Genomic DNA, 27,259 nt, shown 5'->3' with positions numbered 1-27,259 from the left:
CAAAGCTGCCCCAATGCTCGTCTATTTCAGAGTAATCCAGGCTACTTAAGTGAGTAGGACAATTATTCCCAGGCAGTCCCTTTGTTTTAGCAAGTTTCGAATGACAACTTAAAGCTTCAGGATGGGTTTGTGCTCATGATTTCTGGTCTAAAAACATCACTGAGATCAGCGAACAACAGTTCTGATACTGCTCAGAGGGTTGGAGTGGATATTCAGAGCGGATGGACATTCTTTTTGAGCCCTGTAAATCTCAATGCTAACTGTTGTCTCCCAGCTGCAAGAATGAGTCCACTCTTTGTGTACCTAGCATATGTTTTACCAAAAAAACTAGTTTACTACACAAGAAAAACAAGAGATTTCATTTATGTATCTTCTCTTGCATCAACCTTCTTAAAAAAAACTACAAAAAACCCCATCCAAGTCAACCCCACCCCCAAACTCCACAAAATCATAAATTTTCCAATAATAAATAAAATTAACCTCCCTGATAAAGCAAAGGTGCCTGAAAAAAATCTCGTTGAGATACCTGGCAAATAAAAGACACAGATGCCTTTGAGAAGCTTTCTGGGAGATTGGTCATAAAGGACTTGATCCAGCACCCATTAAAGTTTTGTCCAGTGAAAGATAATTTCAGAATTCATCATTTCTCTGTGGGGGCTGGTTCAGGTCTACAGTCCAGTTGACGTGTCAGTCACTGGCAGGCACAGAAATGACTGCAGTCAGCGTAGTGGTGCATAACCTTTTTGACAACACGAGCATGATCTACCAGGGAATTCCCTTAACATTCCTTGGAGTGTTGTGTGGAGTGCCACACTTTGTAGCTGACGGTTAAGCTAGAAACACAATATGACAATTTTGAGCAGTGGATACCCAAGAGTATCCTTCCCCATCCACCAAACAATACCAGTGAAGAATGACCACAGGTACAACACTAAAACAAACCCTAGGCTCCAGGGCTCAGAATCCCTGGGGTCAACATCTCCCGCTTGTTTGGGGGAATGGGATTCTAGAAGAGCCTAACTCCTGGGAATAGCAAGGGAGAAACAGAGAAATACAAAAATGCAAGGATTAAAAAACAGAAGGGGAAGTAATGATCCCCTTCTAGCATATTCCCTTTAAAATAGTGTAATTAAAAACTTTAAATTCACTTAGAAATTGGTTTCAAAATAGTCTGACAGTTTTAAAGACTTTCAAAAATTAAAATATTCTTCACTAGAGTTCATTAAAATATCCCTGTAGCCCCCTGAATAACTGCTACCTCTTGTTTTGCATTAATATTGCTTAAATTAATATAACCATAACCATGCAAAATGTTAAAATTTCAATGTGTATGCAGAATAAAACCAAGTTCTAATAGAAAGACTCCTAATATTTCAAGGTTACAGGCTTGATTCAGTCTCCATCGAAACTAGTGGGATTCCTCCCACGGCGTCCAGTGGATTTTGGACTAGACCTTAATAAGAGACAACAAAACATTGTGTTTTATGGTGTAAGAACACATAAAGTACACTTGTGTATACACACTAGATATGTAGTGCACCTTTTGCACTGCGTATCTTACAACTAGTTGTATTTTAGACAGTAAAATGACAATCACCAAGCCAACACCGCATGCTATGTCAAACTGGGCTGTAAAAAAACAATACCCAAAGACATTCATGTTGTTACTGTTGCCTAGTGAGCAGCTTTGAACGGAGCTTAACGGTACATCCACTTGAACCCACATATAAATTTGAAAGGCAGAAAGCTGCATTAGTACAAAGGCCTGATTGATTTTATATGTGCTCTGGATGACTTTGAAGGCAGGATATCATCTCTCGGACAGGCTTCCCTTCATAGCAGATTTGATACACAGCCGTAAATAGTGGAAACCTGAGGAAACAGAGTGGGGAAAGCAAACGCAGCCTAAGTTTATTCTGCAACATTTTCTTAAATGAAAGAAATAAAATGGGGTGAGGAGAGAGAGAGAGAGGAAAGAGAGAGACTGAAAAAATCAATTTCTTCTACTATTTGTCAAGCGCTAATGCCAGGCTGAAAAGCACTGGGTAAACACAGAACCTACATGCACCTCTAAAATGAGTCACTCTCAGAAGCCTAGCTAGCTATAATGGAGCCTGCAACATTCATTATGTATGGCATAACCATTAAGTGATCTAAAATAATTAAAAGCCTAAAAACACTCGCATCTTTTCTTGACATTCTTACAGCAGTACTCATCTACGGTTAAAAAGGATAACTGGCACATCAGTTATGCATTATCTCTGAGCAACAATTTGATAATATAATTGCAGAATATGACACAGACCCAAGGAGAAATTGAAGGTCAAGGTTTTACTAAGAGTCCAAAATAAAACATGGATTTTGAAACACTGAATTCTCTCTCTTCTGTTTTTTCTTTTTCAAATTGGCCACATTTCCAGCAACCCTCAAATTATTCAGGCTTCTCTGATAATCCGAACGCTTGTTACGGCCAAGATGCTTTACTGAAATTTATATTTGCTTTCTGTCCGTCCTGGACAGTGACAGCCAGACAAGTCCCATTTCCATACAGAGCCTGGTGGAATTTTAGGGATTAATTACCTGTTCACCAGAATAAATATGCCATTTCAGTATGGCCTTTTTATTTAGATTTTGACCAAACACACTGTGTTATTTTGACAGAAATAAAAAATAAGGAGCATTGGAGGTGGTGAAATAGTTAATTTCTGAGTGATTCAGAATACATCTGGACTAGGACTTTCTCCTCAGGAAAGCATTCCCATCAGTCACTAAAGCTTTATCTGTAATGCACATATGCAGCACTGAGCAGAACTCCCAGCCAGTCTTGAGCACCATGTATGCTTGCCCATACACTCTGCTGCAAGCATTACACTGAGGTAACTCTGGTATCACCACAGAGCTCTGAACGAGACTCCTCAAAGTGAACCACACATGACCAGAGAAGCCATGAGGCATTCGGGAGTGCCCTTACAGCATGGCAACTACTGCATTCTCAGGGGCAGATACAAGATTTGCACTTGGCTGGATGCAATACTTTGTGTTACTAGGGGCAAAAAAAGTGGGTCAATGGACGCGGTTGTGAATTTAGTCTGTTGTTTCTATGGCTTTTATTACAAGCGCTCAAAAATGAAACACTACATTTTGAACTACCTGAAACGTTTTAATGTCCTGCTAGGAATGCATGTCCATTTCTTTTGGTTTATTTTTCTGGAGAGTAAGACAAAAATAGCAGCAATAGCAAAAACTATTTCAGGTCAATCCAACTGACTTGATTTTTGGTTTTATTTCATTGATGGAACCAAAATTAGCACATAGCCACATATCTGCTCTTTCAAATCCAATGCTACGCTGTTTAGGTTGCAAAACCCTTACTCAGAAATACGCAGGGGAAAAAAAAAAAGCAAATGTTTAACATGCCTCACTTATCACTCATTTTGTATAATATATTGGGCTGGAGCGGGGGCTGAATTTGTTTTTACTGTAAAAATTAAATGTAGGCACTAAAATAAAATCTGTTATGCCCATGTGAGATTTTGCTAGAGGTGGCCACAAAACACGTGAACCTTCCGAAGCAAAAGCAAGTTTCACACAGCTTTAGATACAAAACTTGTAGTTACTTCTCAGTGAAGAAGTACCACTACTACAAACCACATCTTGATATGTGAGTCTTGCTGTTTATCACAGAGAACATTACTCTGCTGTGCCCAGGTCTGCCACACTTCATATGGGGAAAGCAGAATCAAGGCTGCTGACTGCAGGCTCACAGCCAGCAAACTCCAAATGCATCTTACGCCTGAGCACGTTAAGAGGGTTGTTAGTTCTACAACTCTTGAAAAAATGAGTTGCACTGTAAGTATCAATAGGTAGCAACCCTGCTATCAAGGCTCTTCTACTGAACTTTGACTTTTGCATAATTCTACGTAGCCTTGGAACTCTTTTTGTCGGATAAGAGTAGGAAATTTTACTCTTACCTCTTCACTTTGTAACCATGGCTGGTTTACTATGTTTTGTGTTTTAAAGCAGTAGCAAGAGAGTTTTCAAAAACACTTTCAAAGTTACTTTCAAAAGTCTTGTTGAATGAGACCTTTTATGAAGAACATATATGCTGGGATACCAAACAGAAATTAGCAACTCTCCGTTTTCATATCTCCCGTTAAAAACACAACCCAGTCTTCTAGTTGTTGCAAGATAGAACAGGGGAAAAATCAACCAACCAAAAAGACCCCAAACACAGCATCCTGTCTCCTTTAGGGAATCATAAACAGGAAAGACTGAAGCCAACATTTTAATTAGTTTTTTTTCTGCAGTTAGCTTAATTATTGTACACTGCAGAGACAGACTTACGTGCCATACTCCCAAAGATAATGTTAAAAAATAAGCAACTTAATGCAGCTGATCTATTAAAACTAGACTTTAAAAACTGCTTTGGGAAAAAAAACAGCAAGCCTTGCTCTTCTGACTGGCAGTCAATTATTTTCTGATTTCGCCTCCTCTGAAAACAGGAACAGATAGAGATAATGCATCCCTTAATCTCATAAGGAGACAACTGTGTGTGTGGCTTTAGGAATCGTACATGTTCTGACTTGAATACAAATGAACAAGCCAGGACGACCTGCTTAATTTCGTACCACAAAAAGAACCTGACCTACACAAGCAAGTGGCAGGTTTTATCCTACAGCAAACTGGAAGCCGCATTAGGAAAAGCAACTGTGGTATCTAAGCAAGAATCCATGTGGACAGAAGCAGATGCTCTATTCAGCTGATCAGCTATACAGATCCTTAATAACAAAGATCCTCTCCTGCGAGATAAGCAATGAATTTACTACTATGAAACGAGCTGTAGAGTCTCTTCAGAAGTCTCTTTAGGAAGCTCAGTTTCTATTTTCATGTATTTTATTCTTTTCACATGTTATAACACTCTGCTATGCTTTTCTATGATAGCAGAAGGCAATAATACATTCTGTAAACAGAAGGGCATCCACAAATTTATCGTCACACTATTAGCTCTATCTACAGTAATACTAGTTTCAGGTTTTATTTACTTCTCTCTGTGATTTTTAACTGGGGATTAAGGCACTCTTATTACAGTGATATTCTTTTTGGCTATTACCTTAAAGAAGGTATTGAGATTAAAATGCAAAAAGAGTTATGGAGATAAAAAAAGGGTATGCAGAACTTGCTTTATCTGTTCTTACTTACTTTTCCAGCATTCCTTTCTGTTTGAGAATGCGATACACTTCTGCAGAAGTCTGTGGTCCTTGCAGTTTCTGACCATTCAACATTTCTTGCTCCAATTGTTCAATAGACTAAACAACAGAGGGGGGGTGGGGGGGGAAGAAAAGGAGAGCTATGATAAAGTTTTCATAAGCCTGACAACATCATCTGAAAGGAAAAAAAAAAGATGTTACTGAGAGTTTTCCCTTTCTCAAAAGTGTACGTGAGTAAGCATATATAATATTCTCCTATATTCTTGTTTGTAAATATTCTCCTTCTTAAATCTCCATCTTCCAACATATTATCCTTCCAGCTTTTTTTTTAATCACCCCTTCTTTTTAACACCTTTACACTCATTATAGCCTCCTAACACTCAAAAATTAGAAGAAAGAGAAGGGTACTCTCTCAGTACAGCTAGCATGTCTCAGATAACCGTACTATTACTCCAGCAAACCAGGAGTGTAGGACTTGCAACGATGGATTTCACCCAGTGAATACGGTACCTTTCCAGTTTTAACGAACGCTTCTGCTACACGTCGATTCCGGCCACCGTAACACGTTGTGATGAGATCAGCAACTCCACAGCTCTCCAGGAAAGTGGCAGTAGACACCTGGCCTTTGCAAAAAATTCTAGCAAAGGCAATCATCTCCATCAGGCCAAGGCGAATAACGGCAGCTTTGGTATTGTCACCGCAGCAAAGGCCATCACAGAACCCAGCTCCTACTGCCACGATATTCTAATGAGAAAAAAAAAAAAAGGAAATGAGTCAATTATTGCTTACAGCATCCTAGAAGACATCAAAAGACAAAGTGCAGATGTTCTTAAGAACGGCAAATACTTTATTAATGTAAGACTAGGTAGTTGGTTTGGGTTTTTTTCTTTTTTTTTGTTTTGTTTTTCATTTTGGAGTTTATGGGATGACCTTAAAAAAAAAAAAAAGAGGATGGCAAGTCTTACATTACTAAGTGTTTCCAAGGATAAAAGTGTAGTTAAAGCTCTAGAATAAGCTGCCCTGGAGGCTGTGGAGCTATTATTATTGACTATCTTCAACCACAAACAGGTTACACTACACCCAAACAAGGTTTTATCTAGATGGAGCTGTTCCTGCCCTGAGGTAGGCGTAAAGCTAGACTGACAGCCCACAGCCCTTTTATCCATGTTTTCTTTATCATTAAAGTAATACTGAATCTAAGAAACATTTATTGACTTCAATGCTGATATGTTAAGGGATCAAATTCAGCTAAGCTAATTGTGTTCAGCCCTTTTAAGTATGCAGAGTTCCTATAATAATAATAGTTAGTCAAGGGTTCCTAGACGGTTCATGACACAGGAAGACCTTTCCTAAGGAAAAAATGTGTTTGTTTTTTTTTTCCCTTAGACCTGGTGACAGTCTTCTACAAAGAATGTACTATTTCTTTGTGAACAGTCAGCTATACAGTCCTGTCTTTGCTTTACAAACAGAGACTAGTTGAGACACTTTTGAGTGAAGTGACTACAAAAGCTATTTTCTGGCCTGGGAGTCAGAGACTAACCATGGTTAGTTTGCCCCTACCAAAAAAAAACCCCTAAACCTACCAAAACCCAAAACACTCCAAAAGAGATGGCACTCTGACATACTGATAAAAAAAGAAGTAACAGATGTGGTAATACCTTTCTGCATGCAACAATAGCAGCAGTGACCTCAACAGAAATCACAGGAGAACCAACATTATGGCACCTAATGTAGCATCTGGTGCAGGGGAAAAAAAACCAACCAACCAAACCAACTTTAACTGTTGCTGAAGGAACAGCAACAGTCAGAAGTTGCTAATGAAAGGAACGAGCTTTCATTTATGCCAGTTTTGGTTTGGTTTTTTTGGACTGTAAGAACCAAAAACTGCAGGCAGTTGCAGTACTGTGTGGCCAATTGTGGCTAGGTTACTCTCAATCAAATGAGGTCAGAAGATGAGTCATTGCTTTTTGAGCAGCTAGCTGAGGTCTAAAGGTGACCTTAAAAATTGCAGACAGCTATCTCAATATCAGACCTGGAGCAACAAAAGATGATCAGACTTTCAAAGCTGTTACTTTAGATCATCTTGGCTTAAATCTTGGCTGTGATCGTTCAGTCAAGGTATGTTTTCATCAGGTGCCTCTCCCAGAGCATCCTCCAATATTTCTTCATTTGGTGGCAAAACAAGAGGAAGTCAAACAGGTATTTAAGAAGTTTTCAGATGAGATAACCCATCTAACTGGAATTTACACCTGTGTGAAGTCTGCAAGCGTTTAGCACTCAGCTAAAAACAAAAACATTTTTGAACAACCTCTGGGCTTTTTCCATGTACTTCTTGAACACCTCAATCCTGAAGCTTCCCCTTCCCTCCAACTTTGCCTGCTTTGACCTTCCTTTCCACTTTGAAGCAGCCTATCTGATCACAATTTAGAGTATGATTTGGGCTATGGTATTCTGTTGTCTACTTCTACCTTTTGCAATGTTTGTCTTTGGAGCAACAGAAACATTGGTTTAAGCAAGTCATACCAAGACTGGTTACTTCTGAGGAAAGGAGGCAGGGAAGAAGGGAAGTTGTGATCTAACTCTGAAACACTAAGTTCCTTGTTTGTACAATGTCCCCATTGTATGTTCTTACACATAGCTTGCAAATAACGAGGAAACAAGAAAATTGATGATGGTCTAGAACACTCACCCACACCTAGAAGACTGTTATATCCTGGTCGACATAATCCTAAGGCACAACTATGAATCTACAAGCTCCACCATCTGGTTTCATTTAAATCCTTGAAGGATATCTCTCTCTCTCTCTCTCTCGTGTAATACACTGTAGAGAACTGAATTATACCACACTGAAAATCACACCTTACTGAAAGATGAACCAGTCTTTTAAAAACAAAACAACAAAAAAATCTCACAAAACTTGAGACTGAGTCATCTTTCTGTCCAAAACAAGACCAAAACAGGCACCTTGGTCCTTGAAATCTCTGGGTGCAGGCACTAAGTCAAGTTTGTTTCTGGAAGATGTGTAAGCAAAACACAAATTAACACAAAAGAGCCTAATGGCACTAGCACTGTAGTGATCCTCCAAGAAGGAGACTGGGGTGGGAGGAGAATTGTGTACCTATCTGGCCAAAACATCTAATACGAATGCTGCCACCGCCAAAGCCTACACTTGAAGTTACAAGAGTTCCTGCAAATGCAATGGGTATACATTTGTGCGAGAGGGGAGAGCCCACATTTCCATGAGCTCAAAGTCTGACTGTATTTACCTACACAACATGGGGGTCTGAGGACCCAATAAGTAAGGATGACTTTAGCTTACAGACAAACCTGTTGTTCCAAAGGCTCAAAAATACCATCACAACAACCCCAAAATGACTGCAACACAGAGTTCCTCTTGGCCTGAGGGATTCAGAGCTCTCAAAACTCACCGCACGCTTGAACAAACACATTTCCCCCAACTTGGCAGTAACAGCTTTTTACATTAAAGCATGCATCCTCTAAGCACGATGCACAGGGTGGTCTTATATTGCATATGGTTTTAAGATACCAAAACACTTTGCACTAACAGGGAAGTCTTTAGCTGGTCTGGTATCCAGAAGCTGGCATTAGTCCTAGTCCTAGTTATTCAGGAACACAAGCAAGGATTGGACTCTTATTTTGTCACTAAGATACTGAAGCTACATTCCAGAAAAGAAACGTTGATGCCAGGCAGTGCTCACAGTATGTGTCACAGCAAATGCGAAAAAGTGTTTTTTACTTGCACAGGACCTGCTGCAAACATGCCCGAGGTCACAAACGCAAGGTCAATAGATGACCAAGGAACCAAGCCTAACAAGTTTGCAGACTTTGCTGACAGATTGTTCTCTAACACAGTCAGTGCTCAGAAATACCCAGTTGACAGCCCTACTCTGTTCACAGTAAGTCTGTGGAGTGCTCATGAAGACAGCTTCAGAGGCCATTTCTGAGGCAACCATTACCTCTCCATAGTTAAATGGATCATTAGAGATCTAAGCAGAAATGTTAATTTACCTGTGACATACAGCCTCACTTGAGGTAGTCTCACAGCTCAGCACAGCCTGCTTTCCCACCTGCTTACACATGAACCCAGAGAAGCTCCTTGCTTCACATCATGGCTGAGAGAAGTCAAACGAAGACTCAACAAATCAAAGACAGTATCAACAGGGCTCTCAGAGAGGTTAAGCATAAACTGCTTGCTTGCTCCTGGCAAACTTGAATGTAAATAATGGATTTCATTTCCACTGAATCTCAGGAAAGAGCAGTTACCACAATCAACTTCTACAGTACCTAGATTGATCATCCAACAGTGACTGCCATAAATACACTTTGCAGGACCACCCTGGTCAGTAATAATGCTGGGTTACATAACCTGACAAACAATAAATCATTGTTGTACTTGTTACTTCTTTGGCGAAGCTGGAGCCATAAGATTTAGAGATGGGCCTGAAGCAACCTGAAAGGCAACCACAGCTGCTGCTCCTTCTCCTTCCTACAGTAACTGTCACCTCTGTCTTCGTCCTTGGCTGCTGCCACTTGAGGAAGTTTAACTCTCTGGATCCCTGAACAAATACATATCAGGCAGCTGGTGCGTGGGCATTTTGCCATATCCAGATTCTCACTTCTTCCCTCACACTTGCCCCTGTCACCGCTGTACTGAGTAAGTGATTCCAGTACAGTTTATGCCCAAGAATGCAGCTGCCAATGTTTATACTGCCTCTCAAGTATGCTGCTAGGTTTATACACCAGCTCAGTCCTTCCTCATCTTCCTCAAACATCTGCACTGTTTGATTGTAAGACCACACACTGGCACAGGCACTAAGGACTCCAAGGACACCTCAGAGGTGATAACCTTGGGTCTGTGCCACTCTGCAGTATCACATCCATCAGCATCCAGGAGCACATCCATATGTATGCATAGCTGCACAAACTACTCTTATAGTGGTGTCATAACCTTTAAGCACTTCCTAGGAAGATCCCTTCATTGTCTGGCAAATGGCTGCTGGAATTTGTAGGAGGCCTTCAGTCAGGCTGCCTGTAAAGCTAACTGGGCACCTTGAAACTGAACTATCCAAATTTGAAGTTTGTTAATTTCTGACCTCAACCCTTAGAAAGGGTCAACAAATAAATGTGAAATGAGCTCCAGTCCTCAAAAGAAAAAAAAACTGATAGAGAAGAACGTGCTAAGCACTTTTTGTTCCCACAGCCAAGTTACTGTAGACAGCTTTTCCTCCTCAATATCATCAGATTTTGTAAAGTGACTGCCATTGCCTATTCAGCCAGTCTCCGAGGTGATGCAAGACTGCATTTTCACTGCGCTGATTTCTATAATTCAGTATATCTCCATCACCCCACTGTCACAGAAAACAAATACTGTAAATGAAAAAGATAATCTATATATATGCATATACATGTATATAAATAGCAATCAAGCACATATTCTTTCATGATCATCCAGCTGCAATACCTATTATTACAGGCTGAATTCAAATTGCTTCAAAAAACAAATTTCAAACCTAAAATTAGCACTACTGTATGGGAAAGCTGAGCTCAGAGCACTCTCTGTTACCCTTCTGCATTCTTTCCCAACCTTAAGGCAACCATCCACATTGAAAATCTCTGTTTAGAAAGGCTTGCAGAAATAAAGAGCGAGGTAAGTAACAGGATCTAGTCTATATTGCCAGAAATACCAGGAAAGTCTCCGTTTCCCAAGCTGGTATTTATAGAAAAATGCAGAAGCTGAGAGAATATACTATTTCTCACAGTGTACTATTTCTCATCCTTTAAATACCAATACAGGAGTTGCTTTTACTATTTCCACATCCCAAAAGACAGTCTGGACAGGCATGTGTGCCTCCTTACTTCTGTCCTCTAAGCTGCAGTTTACAGTGGCGCTGCTGACATTTTGAATGGGCGCTGCTATAGGAAGGGAGTAGGACCTCTCTTTTTAAACCTGGCTCTTCACACAACACGACACTGTCATCTTCTGTAATAGGAATTTCCTCCTTCCAGCAAGTTAAATAAGGCTGATTTTTACTATTTTTCATGAAGTAACTTTCCAAGTTTAATAAAGTAACTTTCAGGTGACAGAAGCTACACTTTAGATTTTTCCCTAAAAACAATCGTGAAATGATGCTTATTTTTCACATTTTTATTACAAAGATTATCAGATGAATCATAAAAAAGCGAAGTGTTTGTTGTCACCCTTAGTAAACAATTCTCCTAATAGTAAGAATGTACAATTTATAAGAAAACAAGCTCAAGTTTACATTTCATTATTCGTATCCAAGCTTTGCATTTTGCTTTGCACAGGCAATAAAAACATACCCATCTGTTTAATTTTAGCTTCTCCATTTTCTTTCACAGGCATACATTTTCCCAATGCGTTAATAAAATTTTGCAACGTTCAGTTAAAAACAGCTCAGGAAATTATTTACATGCTGTCAGCACAAGATTTAGGATTAAACTAGAAAGGAGTTTAAATGAAAAATTACTTTAAAAAATATTATTTCAATAACATTTTCTTTGAGATGAAGGACATATCACTTACACCAGCATGACTATCTATGCCACTTTATACCACCAGTTCATGCCTTGTATCAGGCAAGAAATCCATAGTATTTTTAAACAAGTTAATCTACCCTTAATTGGGTTTTTGTTTAGAGCTCATACCATGCATTTCTTTGGAAGTCTCAACTCAGTTCACAAAACATACCGCAATCAAAACCAAATGACCAGAGTACATAGAACATATACAGCTCTTTAGAAATGCAACTAAAGAGTTCAGTCTGCAGGATGAATAATGAAGCAGGAGGGAAGAACAAAATAAGGCTACAAAGAAAAGACACAAGTTTCACCTCAGTATATTTCCAGGTCAAGAACAACAACTTACTTAAATTCTTCTGCACTTCCAAACAGATACTGGTATCTTGCCTGACTTGGACCTTTACAGTGGAGCTTGAGTGTCTGCTGACTAGCTGCTCAGTTTGATGGGCACGCTCATCTCTAGCGCCCTTTCACGAGATTTGTCTGGAATAAAGATTACCTGGTACAGAACTCTATAAAGCAAGAATTTAAGCTAGCCAGAAAACATCAGGCTGAACAGATTTCAAAGAAAAATAAATCTGTAAACCATTTTGACTAATTTCATGGGTCTATACACAGGGATTGCTTTCTTGCTAACCTCCCACATCACCACACATTTTAAAGCAATGGCTTTGTGGAGCCAAACTATGAACTCCATAATCTTGAGAAATTGCTATAAATACAGTAACTCCAAAGCATGTTACACCAAAGTGTATCCCATTAGCCCAGTGCACAGACCCATGACATCCTCCTCCGGACACAGGACAGTTCTCAAGACAAAATTATCAAGAAAACCAATATGCCAAAAATTATGATGTTAGAGCTATCCATCTACTTCCTGCTGAGCAGCAATCAGAACTCCTTAGCTTAAAGACATCATTCATTGGCTTGGTAGCTTTCTAAGTGAATGGTGTAGCTTACACATAAATTCAACAGGGAAAACTAAGCAATAGAAAACAATTATCCAAAACATAAAAAATAAAAAGATAAGCCAAATTATCTACTAAACCACTACACTCATCAGAAATGCTTCCATGATAGATATCAGATAATGTGAACTATAGTACTATTAGCCAGAGTGCCAAGCGACCAACATCTTCCTTTCACAAACAGCCTGTAAATTAACATGAAAAAAATAGCAATAAGAATATGTTTAAGCTAGCCTTTGCGTCCTGTCAGCATCAATTTTGTTACCAAAAAAATTCCAGATGGGTAACTGTCTGAAATAACTTTTCCTATTCAGGCGACTTCTGTATGTGGTCATCCACACAAACCTCATGCAGTGTATGTCCACAAAATGTGAGAGTGCTCACACTAAGACAATGGAGAGGGGAATAGTTTTGTCAACAGACACAAAGGATTAATGCTAACTTCCTTCTCTCTTTTTGTGAACACACTGTTGCAAAAAGAAAAAAGGAACTAAAATGGATTTAGAAATATGTTGATCAGTTAGTTAGGTGAAGTCAACGCTTGTTTCATGGCTGTGTGTAAGCCAAGTGAAAGATGTAGAAAGAGAACTGGGGAGATGGTGAGGCAAGCGCCTAAAAGGCAACTCTTAGAACATGTTGCTCCCCAGGTTCCTACATGTTTTTTCTGGAATGTTATGTAGCAGTTTTATATGTTATATAAAGCACAATAAGCTTAATTATTTAAATGAAAATACCCTCTTTTTTCTACAAGGATCACCGTTCCATCTGTGTACCAGCTGTAGCCAGTTAATCTTACCTTCAGAGCACCACAGAGCTCAACAGTATCTGCATCATCTACTACAGTTATTCGGAAGTTTGGAGTTTGCAGGAGTTCTTTGAAGAGAAGACCGTTTTCCATGATTTTGCTGCCTGTTGACAGAGAGAAAGGAAGGCTAAAAAATGAGTAATTTATTTGGTTGTCATTTAGCCTTTTCTGTGCAAGCCAAAATACTTAAAAGCAGAGATAAGGTTGTTCTATTTTCATCCTAAACAGACTCCTGTTTTAAGTGACTAAGGACATGTCTACATTGCACTTGAAAGCTCTGCACTGAGTTACTCTGGACTTCTTAATAATTATCTTCTCAGCAACAGATTCTAAATAAAATATCCATTAATTCTCTATACTATCTTTTTTTGATCATTCTCTCTAAAAAGAACAGTTAATAATATAACAAAGGTGAATTAAAAATATAGCAGGTGCAATTCTACCAATTATTTTTAAGGCCTGCATTCCAGAAAAATACCTACCGATAAAGGCATGTCAAGAATGTTTTATTAATTGAGCATGCTGCCACTGACAAATGTTTCTAAGCACTAAGAGGTAATTCAACCCTTCAAAAATAAGTTCAATGCAAAAAGCTGTTAATGAGAGGTTACAAAGCTAAAAATGCACAAAACTGTAAAAATTAACACTGTAAAAAAATAACGTGAACTCTGTGATATTATGTATGACTACCTGTATATATATACACACACACATATGCCCATCTAGACACTGTGGAAACCAAGACTAGGCACATCTTTACATCTCTGTGCTGCAAAGGTGTGAAGACATCAACATAGAACTAAAACCATGTCTAGCTTTTGGGGTAACTAATTATTTTGAGAAAATAAAAGAAGTATACCTTAAAAAAAAAAACCAAAAAACAACCAACCCAAACACGTATAAAGGTACCATCTGTGACCATTACACCTGACCTAGAGTACAGAATATATAATCATTTATCCATACAAAGCCATGCAGACCCAAGACAAATCTTTAGCATAGTAATGCAATACAGCAGTTTGTTATGTGAAGGGTAATAAAAAGCATGCTTAGTATTTCACCTCCTAAGGTCACAACCCTAGTGAGATTCAGTAAAATCGCACTCCTCCCTCTCTCTGTCTATTCCCGGTATTGTCCTAGTACTTTTGGAACTGTAAACATTCTAGGAAATTCAAAATTAAAATAAGAAGACGACAACGGTTTCTGATAACAGCCAGCTAACGTTGAAAATGATAAAATTTGAGCTATTTGGTGTGCAACTGTGAGGACAGGAGCACTTTTTAAACATTCTTATAACTTGGAACAGTACCTATTGTGGTTTCACAGAATTTCTCTGCTGCCACCTCATTAGCAATGTTAGCTCCCATCAGCACACTGATGTCTATTCCCATCTTCTCTCGAATAATGTCAGAGATCAGTTTGAGTCCCTCCGGGCCTTCATCTATTCCCTGCAGCCAACATTAAACGGAATTACTAAAAAGTCATTCATTAGACACAGTAGAGAAGAAAGCACATCACAAGTAGTCTTGTCCACGGGTGAGAACTCCAAGGCGGCCTATTCAGGTAGAGACTAAATATGACAGACTTGCTACCTGTGAAACTTCTAATGTTGTGATCTCTCCTAGCTGTCTTCTTTTCATAGGAGGTAGCACCTTAAGAACTAGGACTAAACTCTAGATGATGGTAACAGTCTTTATTCCATGCTCAAAGACCTGATTCTAGTAAGTGCTGAATATTCAGCTGTGTGAGTTCAGAATCTCAGCTGCTTATTATCAGTGTATCCTTACTAAAATCAGTGAAACATCACCAATCCAGTGATACTTGTGGATCAGGCCTGCACTTGGATTTGAAATTGCACCAAAACTCCCAAAATGGCATCCCACTAACTTGATTTGTGAAGAGGTATCTGAACTGAAGTATCAGAGAGATTCCCTTGTGTACAAGACCAACAACAGTTTACTAGTAGAAATCCAGTTTAATCATTCTGAATACTACTAAAAATGGAAAAGCCATTCACGGATATGTAGAAAGCTGAACAACTGAGAATAGTTTAACTTCTGAGGATATTTGTAATTTGTATTTATAATGCACTCTTTACAAAGCATTAAAGTAGAGGCAGAAATAGGACCTTAGAAAAGAACACCCCAGAGATGAATGCTGCAATGGAGAAGAGAGTCTGGTACCCAGAACTAACCTTGCCTAATCAAGAACTTCAAAAGAGACCACTTTCTTCTCACAAAACCCTTTTCTCCCAGCCTGCTCAACACAGACTCCTTTTGAGTTTTTAAAACAGGGGCATGGCAGACAAGGTACTGAAATGGTCTTTCTTTCCCACAGTATACCACCTTTTACACAGTACTATTTTTCAGTGTTGGGGATTTGGTACTTTTGAGGATTGGTAATTTTGAATTATGATTTAAAGGCAAAAAGACAGTGTGATCCTCTACTGCTTCCAGATACACATATACACACACTTGTATGTTGCTAGTAGTGACATTTCAGGCAGGCAGTAATTTGCACTTCCACAGATCAGAGGTGAGATTCCTTAAATACCATGGTGCAATCAAGAGACATGCAGAAATGCCTGTGTAAAACCAGCCAGTTAAACTACAGACAACAGTGCTTGCACTTCTGCATTGTTTTTCAAACTGTATCACTTAATGCACAGCTCTGCTTTCTTATCTTTAAAGAGCCACATAGAAAGAATCAGAAAGCAAGCACACATACACGTTATATTTTCCCTCACGGTGTCAAAAATATCCCCACAAAAAAACTGTAAGGCCCCTGCTCCTAAGCAGGCAATTAATAAACAGAAAAGCATGCACACATTGGGAACAACTCCAAAACTGTGAATACTTACACAACAATTATTCATCCAAGTGAAAGGAGATCAGAGAGGCTTAAGCGCCAAATTAAGCCCTTCTATGAAACAGATGCGACTTCTGACAAAGTCAAGGAGCACTGTTTCTTGTAGAGTTAAACCAAATACTGAATGACAAGGTGACAGGAGAAAAAACAAACACTCCTCCCTCCCTCAAAAACCAAGGCTCCAATATAGGAATTGCCACTGGGTAGCAATGATCTCCAGGCAATGGAAGTTCAATTCTGTGGTCTTGTCACTTGTGTGCTAGCATGCCTGCCAGAGCAATCTCTGTGGCCTATTACATAGGTAGATGAAAATGAGATTGATGTTGATGCTGCCTGAAGAGTATTTTGAGTGACCTCCACCTATCCTGCTTCCATGTGCTCACTGCTGTACGTATGGTAAGTTGTATATGGTTCCTCCCCCAGCACCCACACAATGATTTGTTGGTTTTCATAGACACCAGTGATCAAACTTATGCAAAGCAACAGCTGCAAATGTTTCAATGGGAATACAGATTAACCAGCAGACAAACGTCTTTATTTCCCAAAGACTCAGCTTTATTATCAGTCGTTAGGCTCTGCTTGAAGATTAGACTGTCAAAAAAAGAAAAAAAAAGAAATAAAAGACTAGAAGATGACACACTGCTAACTTGCCCAGCAGTTTAGAAAGCACAGAAACACGACGTTCTACTAATGATATTTTTCAGAGCAGAAAATTTAAATGGCACTTTAACTGCCAAAGTTAAAACAAGCCACTTAAACAGCATTAGTGTTGAGCATAATGAGACCACCAAAAACATGACTGATGAAAACAGCATGCATAGAGAAGCTGCAGAAGTGGAGGAAAGAATGCATTCCTGCCTCTACTAGTTAAGTTTCGTTATTGTATTAAATCTCTGCCCTTTCTTAAGTGATGCTTTTAATGATGCACAGTTAGGCCTTTTCGTTGAAAGCTAACCTGTACTTTGCATTCTCCCGCAAAAAAATTCAAAGGGGTCTCACATCATTTCTTTCAAAGACCACCTACTGATGCAGTGTTGCAAGGTGACAGCAGAAAGCTGCTTAGTTGTCAACTCTGCTTTGCATGCCAGGTGCCACTATTTTACTTACACTACACCAGGTACCGACTTTTTTGTTGTTATTTGGTTTTGTTTGTTTGTTTTTTTGGGGTTTGGATTATTTTTCTTTTTTAAGCTAAGTACCAACCTCCCTTTTTCTTTTTTTTAAAACATAGCCACTAATCAATACCCCATTGAAGCACTGGTAAGCAATACTCAGAGCAATAACCTCAAAGGAACATAGGCCCAGACTCTGACTTCAGATATGCTGACATAAATCCTCATTTACTCCACTGATTTCATCACACTTATTCCTATCACTAAGGACATGAGAACATAAATCACGTTTAGCAAATTAAAGCAGAATAATGTTTACGTTGAGCTTACAGAAGAAAGAAGTATAAACGGATAAATACAAAGCATTAAACTCAAAGGCATCTAGGTCAGTTGTGTGGTTTTGACGCTATGCGTTCAGCTCTTAACACTGCCTTGTTTTTTCCTTCTACAATATGAAAAGTTTTTCTATAAAATGCAGCAAGTGCACTTGGGAAGCACTACTTTTTCATACATCTCGGCAATATATCAGGTCAGCACTGACAAAACAATGCAGATGGGCTTAGTTAGCCAAGCTACAGAGACAAGCTTGCAGTAAGTAGTGATAGGGGATTTTTGTTCTTTTAAGCATGGATCCATAAATGTACCACTTTCCAGAAATGACAGTAAACAAGAGAATGTGCACTGAAAAAATGGCCTACTCTCAACTAAGTACAAAGGAACAACACACCAGAATCTTCCAAATCTTCTGGGAACAGCTTATTCTTTGCAGCTAAATACACAGGGTGGGGGGTGCAGGGGGGAAACCCATCCATTTAAAAATTGTCCTGCCATCAAAACTACAAACATTCCAGTGAAACATTTCCTGCACCTCTGCCTCCTCCTATTTCCTATGATCAAACTGTTTTTTGGGGCCATGAAGAACAGACTCTCTTGTTGCAACATAATATTTAACACGAACAAGTGCACTGTCCTCTCAGGCAGTGAAATTCTCTCAGGAGTTCTTAAAATGATCAACTCAGTGTGTGGGATGTGTGTTAACAATCAAAGCATTATGTTTGTGCTCTGTTCTTCATATAATGATGTGTTTGGAAACAAATATAAGATTGCAAAGCTTGGTGTTGCAAAACATATTCACTCTTTTCTTTCAAGTCTTGTGAAAAGCTTTGTTTTACTTGTCCTGCAAGCCCTAGCCTAAAATAAAACACTGCATAACAATCCACTAATGACTGAGACAAATTTCAATCTTCCATCTTGAAAGGTTTAATGAAACAATCAAGTGAATAATGCAAAAAGACTTTTGATATGAAAACATCAAGCCATCTTGTTTTAGAAGATTCCATGACACATTCTCAGTTATTAATGTACAGTATTTTTCATACCTTTATGAGAGTTATACCGAGCGCTTTCTTGGGTACTCGTCCTGTGATTTCATCGCAGACTTTATGAATGAACTGATGAGGAATGACAAAAACCAGCAAGTCTGCATCCTGTACAGCTTCATTAAGGTTTGGGACAGCAACCTGTGTAGTCGTGGGAGAGAAAGGCCACATAACTTCTTAAAATTGATACTACACACAAGTAGTTATCTGGTAAGTAAAAGCACATTTTGGTCTTACACTAAATGCTACAAACTACTGTGCTTCATCATTGAAAATAAGCAGTAACATAATACCAGAAAAGCAAAAGAGTTTAAGCTTTCAAACAAGCTATTTTATGTCTTAAAAGGAGCATTTTCACAGCCACCAGCATGGTTAGTGCAACAAAAATGCTCTGTAACATTCTAACAAGTACTTTGAGTAAGAAAATGTAAAATAAAAAGCTGCCTTCTCTTTGATAAAATAATCTCAATTTTTGATAAATTACTTAGTTTCTTATATACTCAAATTTCTTCTTCAGGCCTCTTATCCCTACTAGTTTATATTCTCTTTCTCTGTGCCCCTAGATTTTGTTTACCCTTTAAGAAGGTGATCTACTTTGAAGTCACTTGCCAGAGTTCACTTTTCCTAACGCTTGATGACCATCTTAAAATAACACTCAGGTTTAAAACATAGCACTAAGCTCAACCTATTAATGATGAGAACAAACTTGAATGAGCAGGTAGTGGATGGCAGAAACATCACACATGCTGAAGGCTAGGGAAATGGGATTCAGCGTTATTGTTAACGAGAAAACTGCAATGCACAGCAATCCATGTTTTTCCTGCCCAAAATCTCTACTGAATTGTCAGCTGCTGCAGTCTCTAAAGCTTTCCGGGCAAGAGTCACCACCTGACCACCCATGAGGATGTTACACCAACACAGAGTAGATGCGGAGTCCCATTGTTCTGCCCTGGCAATGCTACACCTAACATTCTGATCTGACTGCACATAGTTGAAATGCAACTGAGAACCACGTAAACTGCCAACGGCTTGCAGTTTGCTTGAGAAATACTCAAGCTCTCACCCTGTAATACTTTCTAAGAGTTTCAGAGTGCTCCAAATCCCTTCAATTCTCACTGACCAACCAGCTCCCTTCCAAAGTTGAGGACGATTTTTTTTTTTAATGGGTGTAATCAGAGCTGTTAATCTTGCCCTTGTTTTCACATCTGCTTCCATGTACAGAAGCTAAAGTAACATAAAGATAATAGTGAAACAAAAAAAGAAAAAAAAAAGAGAGTACAGTATGTTGGATTTATCTACCTGCATAATTGCATAATCTTACTTGTTCGAATCTCTGGTCTCATCAGTAAAACAGCATATAGTTTGAAATATTATAAACCCTAAAGTTGTTAGCAAAACAAATTTTACCTCCATTCACAGCATGAGCAATATTCCCTCTGCGCCATAACTAGAATTTAGCTTCTGAGCCTTACCACATTTTCTGGCAGCTTGTATCCAGGGAGATATTTTATGTTTTCATGTTCATTATTTATGATATCTGACAATTTTCTCCCATTAATATTCTCCTCGAAGACCCACATCTTCACTGTGGAAGCAAACTTTTGCAATTTTTTCACATTATTGCCTACTATTTTGGCAACTGCAGAACCCCTGAAAGGAAGAAAACAAAAATTCTAAAAAATAAAATAAATTATTTTGCTCTAGAAGAAACAGATTATCTTTAGAACAAACAGAAAGTCAAAGGTTATTGGACCAGTTACTATGCAGCATTTTTGAGCTAGTAAAACAAGTGGAAAAATACACCAGTCATTCACACCTGCTGCTTTCTCTCAAACAAATCTATCTAGAGTACCTTGGATGGAAGCATTGACTGAAAACATCCTTACTTATTTTGTTTGCATACTGGCTATCCAGTGAGTGTTTGGATTCTATTTCCACAAATCCAATGGATTCTATCTTCAAAGCAGTGGTAAAAGTGACATACCCAATTTTTAAAAATGGATCATTTTCACCTTTAAGGAACAGGAAGCTTTCTTTGCTAAGATGACTGACCCATCAATTGCTGTACAATACTGATAGGCATTTAAAACCAAGAAGCATTTATAACTTGCATAAGTTGTAAGCTTTCTGGTTATGCTGCCAACCTCACAGAATTTAACCATTGCAACAGCATCCTCTGAATTTGCAGGCGGACAATTCCATTACTGTTAGCCTCATTTTCTCCTCAAGAACAGCACACAGTGAAACCTGTAGGATGGTGATCAATTTTACTAGTCAAATCTCGAAAGCAACAATGAAATGAATCAGAATTACAGAAGCATATACAAGAAGAGGAACAAATACAATGTTGCCTTCCATTCCTAGCCTGAACACTGCACAGAAGAAAAAGGTGCAATTTCATAAAGCCTGTTAACCTAACTTCCTTTCCTGGGAGAAGAAGGCAGCTTTGTAATTACTGATAACCTACTAAGCAGAGAAAAAAAGAAAAAAAGTAGTCAGATGAAAAAAAAAATACAGTCACTGATCTGAGGCTTATATGTGTGTGTGGAAACTGCATGCTTTATTAGGAGGTAAGAACACTTTAAGTTTACAAATCTATTTATACTCACACACTCCTCTAAATTTATTATGGACATTGCTTGTAATAAACTCATAGCTGGCAACTAAACAAAATAGATTCATTCTGCTCCAAGAGCTTTTAATATGGCACAACTTATTGTGCTGTATTAATGATGCATGCTATCACAGGCCTCAGGTCACTTTCTGAGTATCATAGAATGGCATAGGCTGGAAGGGACCTCAGAGATCATCTAATCCAACCTCCCTGTCATGGGCAGGGACGCCTCTCAACTAGACCAGGCTACTCAAGGCTCCATTCAACCTGGCCTTGAACACCTCCAGGGACGGGGCATCCACAACTTCTCTGGGCAATTTATTCCAAAGCCTTACCACCCTCGTATTGAAGAATTTCTTCCTACGATCTAATCTAAATCTGTTCTCCTTCAACTTAAACCCATTTCCCCTTGTCCTATCAGTGGACACTCTTGTAAAAAGTCCCTCCCCAGCCTTCCTGTAAGTTCCTTTCAGGTATTGGAAGGCAGCTATTAGGTCCCCCCAAAGTCTTCTCTTTTCAGGGCTGAACAATCCCAGCTCCCGCAACCTGTCCTCGTAGCAGAGGTGCTCCAGCCCCTGGATCATCTTTGTGGCCCTCCTCTGAACACACTCCAACAAATCTATGTCTCTCTTATGATGGGGACACCAGAACTGGACACAGTATTCGAGGTGGGGTCTCACAAGAGCAGAGTAGAGGGGGAGAATCATCTCTCTTGACCTGCTGATCACGCTTCTCTTGATACATCCCAGGATGCGGTTGGCCTTCTGGGCCGCATGAGCGCGCTGCCGGCTCATGTCGAGCTTCTCATCTATAAACACCCCCAAATCCTTCTCTTCAGGGCTACTCTCAACCCACTCTGTGCCCAGTTTGTATTTGTGCCTAGGACTGGCCCGACCCAGGTGAAGGACCTTGCATTTTGACTTGTTGAAGCTCATGCGGTTTGCACTGGCCCAATTTTCAAGGCTCTCAAGGTCCCTCTGGATGGCATCTCTTCCCTCAAGTGAGTCCACGGCACCACACAACTTGGTGTCATCAGCAAACTTACTGATGGTGCACTCAATGCCGTTATCCATGTCGCTGACAAAGATGTTGAACAGCACCGGACCCAGAACAGACCCTTGAGGGACACCGCTTGACACTGGTCTCCATGTAGACATCACACCATTGACCACAACTCTTTGAGTGCGACCATCCAGCCAGTTCTTTATCCACCAAGTGGTCCATCCGTCAAATCCGTGTCTCTCCATTTTAGAGACCAGGATGCCATGTGGGACAGTGTCAAACGCCTTGCACAAGTCCAGGAAAACAACATCCGTTGCTTTACCCATGTCAACCAGTGCTGTAGCTTTGTCGTAGAAGTAGTGGCAGAAAAAACTATAGTAACTTAAGTAGACCTTCTTCAGCTAAACCATAAAACTGTATGTCTTAAAAGACTGGAATTTATTTCTTTAATTGCACTTCATACACTACAAAGTCCCCTTGGTTCAGGAAGTGATACAGAAGCCACAATTGTCAACCACCTCTTAACGAGCTCATATTCTAGATCTGCAGGCACACAGAGTGGTTTCCACTGCGATGGTAGACAACTCACCAGCTCAACTCCCAAATTTCAGATCCACGCAAACTGAATCACATTCCACACAACACATGTACGCGCTCCTCGGAAAATACTTTGAGTTCCTTGAACAAAGGCACATTTACTGCTGCAGATTTATATGCAAAGTCTGGATCCTGGTAAATCACTGTCTTCAGTTTTGACCTTCACTACGTGTTCTGTGTGCTTAGTGTTGATAGAGAAAGAAATAACGGGTTCAGTAACTGTCTGGCTGGGATTTTCAGTTTGCCAGCATAATGTTTGACAGTGTGTATTACTTGAGCGAGACATTAATTCCATTACTATTTATCACTTAAATGCCTTAGCTGTCTTTTTTTTTTTTTTTCAGCGTTTGAATGGAGTATTAAAAAAAGTGAAGATTTGCCTAATCTCAGTTCATGAACTCAAGAAAATTCTCCTGACTGGCTCCTCCGGTTCCTCATTTCCTGTTATGTTGCAACAACTGTTGCAGGACTGAATTAAGCAAGGTCAAACAACTGACATGGAGTCTAAGACTGCTCTATGCAAGGTGAAACACCATCTCCCCACACCTGTTAATCCAGCAAGCAAGCCTATATTTTCTTCTGTGCCCGAATACTCCGCAGTGTGTACTCTGAAATAACATACTGGAATGTCTGGCTCATCTTGTATACTCCTGACACATCACAAGGCAAAGGAATGGGAATTCTTGCCAATTTATTCCTAGCAATAAATTGTAGTGTGAGCTAGGTTGCAGGACTTGGTGCCTGCACCAGCTCAGTTACACAAGGGAAAACATTGCGAAAGATTCCCTCATAAATCTTAACCCCAACATGCTCTGAGGGGTGGTTAATGTTATTCAAGTGATACAAGGTAGTTGCATGACAAACAGCAGTTCTCCTTCTTGCAATAAGTATCAAAGGTATACCCAAATACAATCCCATACACTTATTTAACACTTCTGAAGAACTGAATCCATCTCTCAAGTACTGTATTGACCACCCACTTTGACTCCTGCCCTTCAGCGTTATAGTGTATCACAGTTGGTCTGCTTTCCCCTCACCACTTTAAAAGTAAAGCACAAAACCCAGAAACTCCTAAACTTCCCCAGATACCAGCATCAGTGGAAGTCACAATATGCAAGGGCAAATAATATCATTAACTCTAGCTCTAACACTAGTCCCTATAAAATCACCTCAGTTAAGCCACAAGTTTTACCTCCCATTTGTCTACAGCAAGTTCCTAGCTATATGAACCCCTCTGTCCCGATAACTTCCCATACTCTACAATTTCTGTTCAAGTTGGGCAATCAGATTAATTAACAACTGGTTCTAGCAAAACAGACAGCGATAAATTCTGGCTGTGCACACCTTGTTAACCTGCCCTGGAAGCATTATCAGAAGAGCAGGCTCTAATACATGTCTGATGCAACATTTGCAGTGTTTTAACTGAATCTGGGCACTGTCCTTCAATTCTGAGGCTCCAAGGCATATTCCCAAGGTGTACTCTCCTTGCATTCAAGAAAGCTTATTTTATCCCCTATCTTAAAGATGCTAATGCAATCACTTATCCACCAGCTGAGCAACCCTAAACAGGCAAGCCCAGCAAAAACCACAGCTTCTGTTCCTCCGTGCCTTGCGAGCCATCTGTCCCATGATCTTCCATCAGGTGTTGAGTGACCCTTGCCACGTCAACTTCATTGTTAAGGTGACCTTCCCCCTAGCAAACCGACCAAACAAGTTTGACTGGAAGTAGTTTATCATCCAAGGCAATTGGTTCAACCCTTCTAAACGGCCACTGTCGTGCCAAGATCCTTTAGTGTGTTTTTTTCATCCCAGATATAGGTTAAGGGGCTGCGATAAGGTAAAAATGTCTGTACAGTTATCGGCATTTGTGGGACAGAATCATATCACACAGAACCCCCAACCCCCCCAGTCTCCAAACTGCTAAAGATGGCAAACCCCACTCAGTTCAACTACTTACATGCTTACAATTCAGGTAACCCAGTCACATACTCCTGTAATCCAGGCTTCAAAAATATATAATTCCAAAATATCAATGATAAGACGCATATAAATGCTTCAATTTATTTCTATTTACCTCCTTTTGAGCATTAAATGCTTCCACATTAGGACCACAGGCCCCAGCTCAAAACAGTACCTACATGCACGCAGGCACCCAATTCAAATTAAGTCCTATTTAGTTCAATGGTTGCATATATTGTTAAATCACAGTCCTCTTTGCAGTCAGGGTTTGGTGTCTGTAATCCCTTGGACTTTGAGGAAGGAATCACCTACCTCACCAAGAATTACTGTTTTCAGAAACATTTGGGGCAGGGGGGGGCCAGATGGGAGAGCTGTTGCACATAAAATCATTTGCAAATTAAAATTTTTGATTACTTCGGTTTCTGCTTTCCTGCCACACTGCTATCACGTATGAAAAAAGGTATCAGTTATTTGAATACATTTATCCCCAAAAGAAAGAAAAAAGCTGATGTCCAGTAATAGCATTATCTCTTTCTCTCAGCATCGCAGATACGGGCATTTTGCCACCCACAAATCCATCCCATGAGGTAGAAGCTTTTCTTGTTATTAAACTGATCCAATGAAGTGAAAACAAAATATATATGCACGTGGTTATTGCCAGAAGGTAATATCTACAAATTCTTTTGCTTCTGCAAGTGTGTTTCACAGTGAATCAAATATGAATGCAGTCAAACTTCCTGTAAAACTTTTTTGCTAGATTTCAAGTATGGAAGAATGGCAACAATACTGCTAACAGACGGATAGGTCTAACTGCATAATTTCCTTCTGACATACATTGCAACGCACAGTATCTCTCCATTCATCTTATGAGCTAGTGCAGGGAAAGCAAGAGACCCTCCATGGAAATGTCAGCCACACCCTCAACACGCTATCATAAAGGAAAATAAAACTTGGCAGTTGTTGATATTTTTAACTATGCAAAACAGCACCAAAAGTCAATTGCATGGACAGGGCAGGGGGTGAGCAACAAGTCTCAGGTCACCTCCACAAAAGGCTGTTAAGTTTTGTTTAATAAACTGCAGCACTTTGCTCTACACCAAACTCCTCTGAATTTAGATTTAGTCTTAAAAAACAGAATGTTATCAGAAATAATGTATTTTTAGCATTAACAATTAAAGTGACAAACTGTGAAGATACATTTATATAACACAGTGCCCTTAACTTTTTCATTGTGAATAGGGATCCAGGATAAAAACAGTGATCAGGAACGGCAGAGAAACTGAAGCTGCAAGACAAAAGATCATTAACACGATGCTCCTCTTGGATAAGTGATCAATAAATCTATTACTTTCAGTGGACACAACAGTCAGTTTATTTAAGTCTAATTATAAGCTAGTGGTAGATGTGGCAATAAAACCTTGCCTGAAGCCTTCAGTGCGCCTCAGCATAATCAATTTAAAAAAGAAAAGGTATTTCAAACAACGTAGCGTCTCGCAACTCTTCTTTGAGCTACAGCTAACACAGGAAACCCCGAACAACACTTTCGGAAAGAAGTGGACTTGTTACAGGAGCCCCACTGGCAATGCTTCGTTAGCAATGACCTGCTGGGAGGGAAAAAAAAGAAAAAAAAAAAGAAAAAAAAAAAACCAAAACAACATGTTCAGTAGCTTTTAATGTCTATGTCACCTGACATCGGACAAACCACACAACAGACAGCAGGTTAAAAACATCCTAAAATAACTTTTTCACACAACGCCAAAACAGGGTGCTCGCTTCTGCCGCTTCCCCCTCCGTTTCCCTCAGGGCAGTACCTCAGCCTCCGAGGGAGACCGAGGGCTGGAGCAGACCACCCGCGCCGCACAAGCGCGCCCCGAAGCTCACCACAGACCAAGCCTCGCTGGCAGCTGGTGCTCCACCACCAGCACCGGGGCCGTCGCCTCCGGGGCGCGGCCGCCCTCACCACCGCCACCCGAGGGGAGCTCGGCCACGGCGCGAAACCCTCAGGCTGCGGGCCGGGGGGACGACAGCGAGGCCCGGGCGGGCACAGCCGCAGGGAAGGTCGCGCCGAGGCCACCGCTGAGGTATCAGCCCCCTCAGGGGGTGCCGCCGCCGCCGCACTCACCAGTTGCCCGAGCCCACGATGCAGACCTTCAGGGGCGCCGCCGAGAGCGCCATGACAGCGCCACC

The 27,259-nt window shown here is 40.0% G+C and overlaps 1 protein-coding gene across 2 annotated transcripts; it reads right to left on the bottom strand.

Moving 5' to 3' along the window:
- GPD1L (glycerol-3-phosphate dehydrogenase 1 like) lies at positions 1-27,259 on the bottom strand. Of its 2 annotated transcripts, none has more exons than XM_086614390.1 (8): positions 27,195-27,259; positions 20,373-20,550; positions 18,901-19,041; positions 14,851-14,989; positions 13,533-13,645; positions 5,718-5,951; positions 5,200-5,306; positions 1-1,872 (listed from the first exon to the last, which is right to left on the bottom strand). In XM_086614390.1, exons 1-8 carry the CDS (start codon positions 27,245-27,247, stop codon positions 1,776-1,778), a joined length of 1,062 nt encoding a protein of 353 aa, XP_086470516.1. In that variant the 5' UTR covers positions 27,248-27,259; the 3' UTR covers positions 1-1,775. The 2 variants fall into 2 exon arrangements, with proteins under 2 accessions (XP_086470516.1, XP_086470515.1); XM_086614389.1 differs by having other exon boundaries at positions 18,901-18,972; positions 27,195-27,247.

The sequence above is a fragment of the Tauraco erythrolophus genome, chromosome 7, assembly GCF_009769465.1.
Source record: "Tauraco erythrolophus isolate bTauEry1 chromosome 7, bTauEry1.pri, whole genome shotgun sequence".
NCBI lineage: Eukaryota > Metazoa > Chordata > Aves > Musophagiformes > Musophagidae > Tauraco > Tauraco erythrolophus.
The sequence above is the reverse complement of the archived record's forward strand: the minus strand, read 5'-3'. Positions and strand labels throughout refer to the sequence as shown.

Bases quoted from the DNA above. Each gene is read 5' to 3' on its own strand.
- GPD1L (XM_086614390.1), bottom strand. From the start codon at position 27,247: ATGGCGCTCTCGGCGGCGCCCCTGAAGGTCTGCATCGTGGGCTCGGGC. The intron at 20,551-27,194 runs GTGAGTGCGGCG...TCTTCCTTTCAG, and splicing joins ATCGTGGGCTCGGGCAACTG to GGGTTCTGCAGTTGCCAAAA. The intron at 13,646-14,850 runs GTACTGTTCCAA...CTCTGTCAACAG, and splicing joins ATTCTGTGAAACCACAATAG to GCAGCAAAATCATGGAAAAC.